The sequence below is a fragment of the Mobula birostris genome, chromosome 9 (genome assembly GCF_030028105.1).
Source record: "Mobula birostris isolate sMobBir1 chromosome 9, sMobBir1.hap1, whole genome shotgun sequence".
Taxonomy (NCBI): domain Eukaryota; kingdom Metazoa; phylum Chordata; class Chondrichthyes; order Myliobatiformes; family Myliobatidae; genus Mobula; species Mobula birostris.
The window spans coordinates 42,772,978-42,783,028 of NC_092378.1; the positions used below are offsets into that span (position 1 = coordinate 42,772,978).

Here is a 10,051-nt window from a genome sequence, read left to right on the forward strand (position 1 = left end):
GTTTGACTGTTTGAAGAATCAATTTATCTTTGCCTACTTATCATTCATGCATATTCTTTTGTCTTTCAATGTCATATTGGGTCAATTCTATATCGCTCTGAACCACAGCAGTAGTTGTCAGACATTCAAGTTGATCAAGGTACCTCTCTGAATTTTCACACTGGAATGTGCATTAGATAGTCCCCTGACACAGGGTTCCAATAGAAACCAATAATAATGTTAACATCAAAGTCATGGTAAATATTATTTATTCAAGTACATGTAGCGAATATTATTGTTTGTCTCAATTTTACACTAAACATATTGAGATGAATGTTTGCTACGATTACTCAGTTACAGCGAAGGTTTTTATTTATCCAGCTTTGTACGGAGAATACATCTTCATTAATCCAGCTTTCCTGATAACATGAAAAAAACAAATATTAGTTCTAAATTGTGTCTGGTGGTTATTGTTTTCAGTACCTTTTGAGATAAGTAAGTAAGTTTTAAGAGCTCTTGAAAGCACCAAGGAATCTTGAGCGGGGTTACTCTGAGTTAACAAAAGACTCATCTTGGCTGCTCATGACTGCAATATTCCATCCTATTACTGAATACACATACTAAAATAAACAATTACCATATAAAAGCATGGATTTTGCTGATGTTGGCCTACCTTCTATCCAGTGTTACCCCACACCCAGCCTAACCAATCTAGATACAAATAACATTCTGATAGAAGTGTCTCTCAGTTCACCTTGGGCATTCCTATCTTTTAAAGCTGCCAAAGTTTTTTAGTGTTGATCAATGTCTCTTACTTTTAAATATTTATAAATTAAAGGATATCTAAAACATTAAAGAAAAACAAATAATTAGAAAGGAGATAGTTCCTTCCTTTCTTTGCCACAGCCTTTAATCGCCATTGAAGGCACTTAGGTTACCATTTAAGCATTAGGATGAACCAGTATAATTTCTAGTAATGTCAGCAAATGACGATCTGCTGCTAAGCTCCATGGGTAAACAAGTGATAGACCACACTGTTAAATATGTCACTAACAGTGAGTATGTTTGACAATACTGTACAAGCAAGGACATTCTGAACATTTGCATTTACTCATAAATTCCAGGCTAACAATTCTAGCTTTACTTTTACTACTTTACGGCCATTAGTACAGCTAGCAAACTGCTACACCCAAACTCCAGTGGGCTGTGTTCAGACCTAATCTTCAATGCTCTCTATGTGGACCTCCGAATCAGAATCTGAATCAAGTTTAATATCAACAGCATATGTGGTGAAATGTGTAACCTTGCAGCAGCAGTACAATGCAATACATGATAACAGAGAGAAAAACAAAACTGTGAATTACAATAAGTTTCTATTTATTAAATAGTTAAATAAATAATGAAAAAAAGAGAAATTTAAAGAAGTACTGAGGTGGTGTTCATGAGTTCAATGTCCATTCAGAAATTGAATTAGATGACAGAAGGGAAGAAGCTGTTCCTGAATTGTGGAGCATGTGCCTTCAGACTTCTGTACCTCCTTTCTGATGGCAGCAATGAGAAGAGGACATGTCCAGGGTGATGGACGCCACCTTTCTGAACCACTGCTCCTTTAAACTGACTTGGATACTGGCTTGTACCCATGGTGAAGCTGGCTAATTTTACCACTCTCTGTAGCTTACTTTGATCCTGTGAAGTAGCAGCACCCCCCCCCCGCCACCACCAAAGCAGCAGCCAGTCAGTATATCTGTGGAAATTTGCGAGTGTTTTTGGTGACATACCAAATCTTTCTCTCTCGGATTGTGTGATTTTCCTCCAAGGAGTCTGATATTCGTAAACATCCCAAACTCATTTCAGTAAGTAAATTAATTGGCTACTGTAAAATGCACCTCATGTGTAGTTAACTAGTAGCATCAGGGGGAAATGGACAGGGAGAATACAATGGGAATAAGATAATATTACTGCCCTTAATCCTCAGTTATTGGCATGGACCTGTTCGGCAAAAGGACCTGTTTTTGTGCTATATGACTCTATGACTCTGAAAAAGTATAATTTTTTTCTAAATGTGTAAAGTGTTAACACTATCAATAAATTAACAGTTTTACATTTTCATAACAAAAGATTGCCATTTGGACTTCCGTTTCTATTAAAATGCAAAGCACAATACTTTTCTAACTGAAATATCAAGCATCCAGATACTACGTTCTGGCAAATTGCTAAAAATAAGGCAACACGTTAGCTTAGCTGCTCCCATATTCTTTTTGGTTTTCACAGGGAAAACAAACAATGAAAATTATGGACAATTTCTCCCTCCAAAATAAATGAAGAGTGAAACAAATCATAGAATCTCTCAAAATTCTCATTGCATGTATTTTAAAATCATTTTGGTATTTTATGAAATCAGCAAATGTCACTGGCAAGATCAGTTGCTCATCCCTAGAGGCCATGGAGGTAAAGGTGGTAAGCTTCTACTTAAATTACTTAGACTGTATAACTAACGTACTCCTATCGCATCGTAAGGAAGAAGGTTCCAGGATTTTTGACAGCATCTAAGGAAGAGAACTCGGAAATAATGGTACTCCCATAGCTTTTGTGACATGTGTCCTTTTACATGATGGAAGGTGTGCTCAAAGAAACCTTAAATCTTTATCACACAAGGTCTATAGAAACAGATCGCCAGGGACTTAACAATTTGTTTGAATCATTTTTTTTCTAAAATACCTATATGATATATTATTACACATATTGAATTACATATGCAAAAAAAAACAATTAAGAGAAAAAATCTGCAAGTCCAAGTATATTTAACATTAGCATGTTTCCCAGATTGAAAATTCAGATCTAGATTCAAAAATATCTGAACTCTAAGCAGGTGTCACAGATTGAAAGACAGTGAATGTTTTTCTACTGTTTTAAAAAGATGTAGGCGAAAAGTGGGTAACTATAGGCCAGTTATTATAATGTCTGTAATTAGGGACAATGCTGAAGCTATCATTAAGGAAGAAATAGCAAGACATCTGGATAGAAAAGATTCCACTGGGTAGACATAGCAAGGATTCATGAAGAGCAGGTCCTGTTTGAGTTCTTTGAGATTTTAGAGGGAACTGATAGATGTTGTATACATGGATTTCCAGAAGGAATTCAATAAGGTGCCACATGAAAAGCATTCATGGAGGATGCATGGAGTTGGGTGCAATCTATCAGCATGGATAGAGGAAAGAGGATTGGTTAACCAATCGAAGGTAGACAGTTGGGATAAATGAGTGTTTCTCTGGTTGGCAGTCAGTTGTGAGCACTGTTTTCTTTAAGCCGCAGGTGCACGCCGCATAATAACTGAAATGCTCCCACGCACATAGCCTTTGTTGCCACGCAGCTGTAATTTTCTCTTATAAGACCATAATATAGAGGAGCAGAATTGGGCCATTTGGCCCATCGAGCCTGCTCTGCCATTTCCTCTCAACACTAATCTCCTGTCTTCTCCCTGTATCCCTTCATGACCCGACCAATCAAGAATCTAATATAATCTTCTTATATAACGTTAACATTTAAAGTGCTGTGCACTTTTCAGGCCATGTAAAAATTTCCTGCTCAGAGCTATGGTTGGTTCATGTGTAAAAATAATTAGAGGAAATGTTAGTCATGAGCAGAGTGCTGCAGGGGTCAGTGCTGGGCTCACAACATATACAATATACATTAAAGGTTTGGGAGAGGGTACTGAGTGTAGTATATCTAACTTTGCTAAAGGCACTAAACTGAGTGGAAAAGCAAGTTGTGCAGCTGATATGGAGAGTCTGCAGAGATATATAGATAGATTAAGTGAGTAGGTAAGGGGCTCCTGTTGTGCAGAAAGACTTGGAAGTGCTTGTTCATGAACTGCAAAAGGTTGGTTTATAGGTGCAACAGGTTATCAAGAGAACAAATGGAGTTAGCTTTTATTGTGAGAGGAATTGAATTTAAGAGCTGAGAGGTTATGCTGCAACTGTACTGTGTACTGGTGAGGCTGCACCTAGAGTACCGTGTGCAGTTCTTGTCTCCTTTTGAGGACAGATATACAATCTTTGGAGGCGGTGCAGTGGAGGTTCACCAGATTGATTCTGGAGATGAGTGAGTTAGCCTATGAGGAGAGATTGAGTCACCTGGGACCGTACTCACTAGAATTCAGAAAAATGAAAGGGATCTTATAGAAACATATTAAGTTATAAAAGGGATAGATAAAATAGAGGTAGGAAAGTTGTTTCCACTGCAAGACAGACTAGATCTAAGGAATATTATCTCAAGATTCGGGAAAATAAATTTAAGATGAAAATGAGGAGACACTGCTTTTCATAGAGAGTAGTGAATCTGTGCAGTTCTCTGCCCAAGGAAGGAGTAGGGACTATTTCATTACATATATTAAAGACACAGTTAGATAGATTAGGAGGGAATAGCAGGGAATAAAGATTTATGAGGAAAAGGCAGGTAGGTGGAGCTCAGTCCATTGAATGGTGGAGCAAGCTTGATGGGCTAAATGACCTACTCCTGTTCCGATTTCTTATGTTCTTAAGGTATCAGCCACACTGCTGTAGAGAAGAAAGGTCAAATATGGTTCCCAGCATAGCCTGTTTACCGATGGATCCAAAGGAGATATTTGATGCCTAAAGGGCTCAAGATAGGAGACTGGCAGAAAAAAAATCTAATTTATGACATTTATTTAATTTCCTTTGCAGGCACAACCAGTTTCTTCCTTTGACCTCCATCACCCAGGACATGCCTTCTTCTCATTGCTACCATCAGGAAGAGGGTACAGGAGCCTGAAGGCACACACTCAATGACTCAGGAACAGCTTCTTCCCCTTTGCCATCCAATTTTTGAATGGACATTGAACCGATGAACACTACCTCACTACTTGCAGTATTTATCTAATCTATAATAAATATTTACTGTAATTGACAGTTTCATTATTATGTGTTACATTATACTGCTGCCACAAAAACAACAAATTTCCAGTAATATTCTGAATTTGATAAATTAAGTCTCCATATCTTTATTTCCCTATTTATAAAACCATTTTAAAAGATTAACTTTCTAGTTCCTTTTGCATTTTTAGACTGAATTTTACATAATCTCATCATCTTTTCATTGTTCTCTTTTCAACACCATAAGTAATGTAAGACTTCAAAAGTATATTTATCCATCTACACATATTTTTTTCTAATTGTTGAAGCGAAAGAACTGACAGTACCAAGAAACTGACAGATTTAAGAGACACGATGTGATTTCCCATATAACAGATACTACCATTGGACAAAGCAGCAAAATATTCTGTATTTCTATTCTGTATTTCACTTCTGCATCACAGATAATACTGGCAACATCTTCAACTTCTCGCAGATAATTTAGAAGTTACTTGTGCGATCCTAAGAGCAAGACTTCTGTACTTACGCCTCGGATTTGAATACTGCCAGGTGGATTTTATTGTCATGACCACCTGATGGCACCTTTGCAAAATCCTTTACTCCAAGGGTTTTCAAAGCTGAAATGATTCCAAACAGAGTAAGCGCTGAGCTTCAAAGTTTCACAACAGTGCAAATCATAGAGAATGGGACATGAAATCCATACCTTCTGTGTACTGCTTCAGAGTTATATACCCTTGTTTTGTAGGATCCAAAATCCCAAATACAGCATCCAAATTTGATTCATCGAACAAGCAAGGGTAATTTGTTTGAGTGTTTTTGGCAGCCTTCAATTGCTCCAATTGCTCTACTAAAAACTCCAGAGGCTTAGCTGCAAATATAAAACCATATTTAACTAAACAACAAGAACTGCAGTTCAATCAACTATGTTACTGATGTTCCTCAAATTAACTAAATTAAACAAAAATAAATAAAATAAGGTTTTATAAGAACCAGGTCACAAATTTAATGGGAGGGAATCATATTTTATAACACAATCCTAACTAATTTCTATTGGTCAGCCACACTTCTGCCTTTCTACTCAATCATCAAGAGGCATCACACCAGTCAAACCTTATGTGAGGTTAATCCTCATTTGGTGAGGTTGGTACATTTTATTTTAAAGGTGTAAAGGATTTGTTTTATTAATCTTTAGAGAACATTTTCCATACTCTTCTATGAGAGGTTGCAGATTCTCCTCCAGTGTTTAAAGGGCTCTACTTATTTGTAGCTGCTGATTTTGAACATCTACTGTGGAATGCATTGGTGGATCTACGATGTTCTTGTCCACCTCCAGTACCGGATGTAGCCTGTTGGAATGATTGGTTCAGGAGCCTGCTTGTCTTCCACGTTAGTCACAAACAAATGGTTTTCACCAGAACATTGTGTTCTGTCATGGACTGAACACCGGCAACAACGATAAACGGTCCTGGCGTAGGGTTTTGGCTCGAAGTGTCAACGGTACCCTTTGCGGAAAGATGAACTAGAAAAACTCATACTCTCTGGAAAGATTGAGGGGAGAAAACCTAGAGGAAGACCTCGGCTTATGTACATCAAAAGCATAGCCAGGTGGCTACACATCGAGGAAATGGAAGTCATCCAAAAAACGAAGAATAGATCTATATGGGAAACTATGGTCACCAAAGTCCGCATCGGATATGGTACCTAGACAGACTCTTCTCCATAGATGCTACCTGGCCTGCTGAGTTCCTCCAGCATTTTGTGTGTGTTGCTCGGATTTCCAGCATCTGCAGATTTTCTTGTTTATAAAACTTGCTGATGTTTTTGTTTCTAAAATAGGAGACCTCTGCTTGGTTTTGACTCAATATAAATTAACCAAGTAAAAAAAAGTATTTTTAATCTACTACAATTCTGACTACTCTAGGAGTGCTGTGCCACACATAACCTGAAAGGAGTTGTGGCGAGGAGCTGGCACTCTGTGCTGGGCTTCATTAGGTTCAGTACGCTCCACAAAGTGAATTGTCCCTTCTTCAGTATGCCTTTCTGCATGGGAAAGGCACACTAGGATTCACAGGGAATCTATAACATTCAGTGATTGTGATGCTATCAAGTTGACTGAGCAGCTAATCAGACAGAAGACAACTTGCAGATGACAAGTAGGAAAGTAAAAAAGCACTTATTTCACCTAAATGTTCAATTACCCTTGAGAAGGCAAGATCAAGTTTGACATGTTTTAATCTCAAACTTTATCTCACCACTGGCAAAATTCCAGCAGAATGTTATTCCATTGTTCAAGAGAGTAGCAAGGACAAGCCAGGAATATAGGCCAGTGAGCCTGACTTCAACAGTAGGAAGGTTATTGGGGGGAATTCTGAGGGACAAGATCTACCATCACTTGGATAGTCAAGGCCCGAGCAGGAATCGTCAGCATGGTTTTGTGCATGGGGATCACATGTGATGAATCTTTTGGAATTTGTTTTAGAGCCAACTAAGGGGATATATGAAGGCAGGGCAGTGGATGTTGTCTGTATGTAATTTAGTAAGGCATGATAGGCTGACCTGGAATGTTAGGTTGTGTGGAATTCAGGGAAGCTAGGAAGGGGGATTCCAAATTTGCTTGATTATTGGACACAGAGGGTGATGGTTGAAGGTCAATTCACATCCAGGCTATTTATGTAAATGATTTGGATGTGAACGGACATGGCACAATTAGCAAGACTACTTATGATACTAAATTAGGAGTTCTTGTTGCTAGTGAAGTAAGTGACGATGAATTGCAAAGAGTTAGGGAAGGTGGAATGGAAGTAGCCAGGGCATCAAAGGTTATGGTGAGAAGGCGGGGGAGTGGGACTAAATGGGAGAATGGATCAGCTCATGATAAAGTGGCAGAGCAGACTCAATGGGCCGAATGGCTGACTTCTGCTCCTTTGTCTCATGGAAATGGATTCCAACAGCTAAGTGTGAGGTGATGCATTTTGTACAATAAAGCCAGATAAGATTTATACAGTGAATGGCAGGGCACTGATGAGTGTTGTGGAACAGAGAGATCTGGGAAGACAAATGCACAGTTCACTGAAAGTGAACAAGTAGACAGGATTTTGAAAGTGGCACTTAGCACGTTGCCCATCATCAGTCAGGATGTCAAGTGTAAGCGCAGGGATGGTATGTTGCTGTCATATAATTTGTTGGTGAGACTAGTTGGAATATTGCGTACAGCTTCAACTACCATGATACAAGAAAGGCATTGTCAAACTGGAGGGGGTGCACCAGAGATTTATGAGGATGCTTTCTGGACTAAAGGGCCTGAATTATAAGGAGAGTGCAGCCATACTAGACCTTTATTCTGTGGAGCACAGGAGAATGAGATTGACCTCACAAAAGTTTATAGAATCATGAAGGGTATGGATAAGGTGAATGACATCATTTCCTCAGGGTTGGGGAGTCCAAGACGAAAAACCACAGATACAAGAAAAACAGGGAGAGACTTAAAAGAGACCTGAGAAGATAACTTCTTTAAGCATTACTCTATGACTCTAATGGGATCAAACAGAAGTCTGAAATATGCACAATTTTTTAAAAAAATGCTTTTAAAGCCATGAAACTTTCAAATGGTATTCTAAGAGAATGACAAACCTCAAGTATAATTTAACAATGTGAGAAAGATTGTTCAATAGCAGACTTGGTGCTGGGATAGGATAAGTGTGATGGGTGAGGTAGGGCTTTAGGCTGTGGTGTTGAGTGCTTGATGCTAGATTGTGGTGGACAAAATAGTGCCTGGCATTGAATGGTTGAAGCTGGGTAAGGTGGGTGAAACGAGTGTTAATGTGATGTTGAATGTGTGTAGATTGGTGAGAAGTTTGGAACAATGCGGAGAGTCTTACTGGGAGTGGCATTAAAGGAATGATACTAGGGTGGGGTAGTTGAGGTGGTTGACATGGGGTGTGACAGAGGATATCCATGCTGTTAAAGGAGATTTTAGGGTGTGGCGTTGACAGGCTGGTGTTGGGGTGGGGTAGCTGAAAGGTGGCAAATTAGGGTGTGAAGTTGGTTGAGATGATGCCGGTGTGGTGGGTGAGGTGAGTGAGAATGTGTTTGGGTGGGGCTTAAGAGCTGATGCTTAGATGGCGTACGTGCAGTGGGTCAGACAGGGTGTTAGGGTGTTGCATTGGAACTTTGATGCTGGGATGGAATGAGTTGGGCATGACAAAGGATGTGATTTAAGGAGTTGATATTGGATGTGGTAGATGAGGTGAGTGGTATTGAGAACTCAATGTTGGGGTAAGGTGGATGCAAGTAAGTGAGGGATGCCAGGCTATGGTTTTGAAATGAGATGAATGCAGTGGGCGAGATAAATTCAGGTGGTTTGTTGCAGTATGGTGTGGGGTTGTGGGCATGGGACTGGTGTGGTCAATGAGGTGGACTGAGTGGGGTGAAGTGGGATTTTGATGCATGATGCTGTAGTGAATTCAGGTGGGATTTGGAGGGATGCATTGGCTGAGGAGGAATGTGGTGGGTGAGATGGGGTGAGGTATAACGAAGACGGAAAGGGGGCAGGTGTGATGAGCAGGAATGAGGTGGGGAAGTTCAATGAGGTGGACCGAGGAGAGTCAGGTGGGGAAGGTGTGATAAGAAGGGATGAAAGGGTGAGGAGGCAGGAGCAAGATGTGGAGAGATGTTATGTGGAAGGATGAGGAGGAATGAGGAGACAATTAGATGAGAAGAGGGAAAATGGGAATATGAGGATGCATGAAGAGGGATTGGGATGAGGAAGAATGAGGCATTAGATGGCATCAGGAGGATTGAGGGTTGAGAAGGAATGAGTGTAATTGGGGTGAGGACAGATGGGGGTGAGGAGAAATGAGATGAAAGGAGGAAGGATAATGAGATGAGATAAGGAAGGATGAGATGAGATCAGCAGGGAATGCGAAGAGAAGAGGATGGGATGAGGAGGGTGAGGTGGGTTGAGCTGGTCATGACTGAGACCGGCTCGGTTCCTCCCCCGGACCCTCGAGTCGACGTATTCCTTATGCCCAGGGCCTCGGCCACGAGTGTCCACGTACCCGGCCGGTGGTAGAGCAACATGCTGGTCAGACTGTCGATCAGCTCCAGTATCTGGTGCTCCGCCAGGTACTCCAAGGCCTCTTGCTCCCGGGAAGACGCCATGCCGTTGTTGCTGGGTAACG

General features: G+C 40.2%; 1 protein-coding gene across 1 annotated transcript; it reads right to left on the bottom strand.

The window, feature by feature from the left end:
* Window positions 1–231: 231 nt before the first annotated feature.
* Window positions 232–10,051, bottom strand: efcab10 (EF-hand calcium binding domain 10). The gene is made up of 4 exons (XM_072269415.1): window positions 9,929–10,051; window positions 5,575–5,739; window positions 5,398–5,488; window positions 232–398 (listed from the first exon to the last, which is right to left on the bottom strand). The coding sequence occupies exons 1-4, from the start codon at window positions 10,029–10,031 to the stop codon at window positions 353–355; spliced, it is 405 nt and encodes a 134-aa protein (XP_072125516.1). The 5' UTR covers window positions 10,032–10,051; the 3' UTR covers window positions 232–352.

What these genes read in the sequence shown, in the direction of transcription:
- efcab10 (XM_072269415.1), bottom strand. Translation starts at nt 10,031, where the DNA reads ATGGCGTCTTCCCGGGAGCAAGAGGCCTTGGAGTACCTGGCGGAGCAC. An exon ending in GTTGCTCTACCACCGGCCGG is followed by an intron (nt 5,740 to 9,928) that starts GTACGTGGACAC and finishes TTATATTTGCAG; the next exon opens with CTAAGCCTCTGGAGTTTTTA. An exon ending in TCTGAAGCAGTACACAGAAG is followed by an intron (nt 5,489 to 5,574) that starts GTATGGATTTCA and finishes GAATCATTTCAG; the next exon opens with CTTTGAAAACCCTTGGAGTA.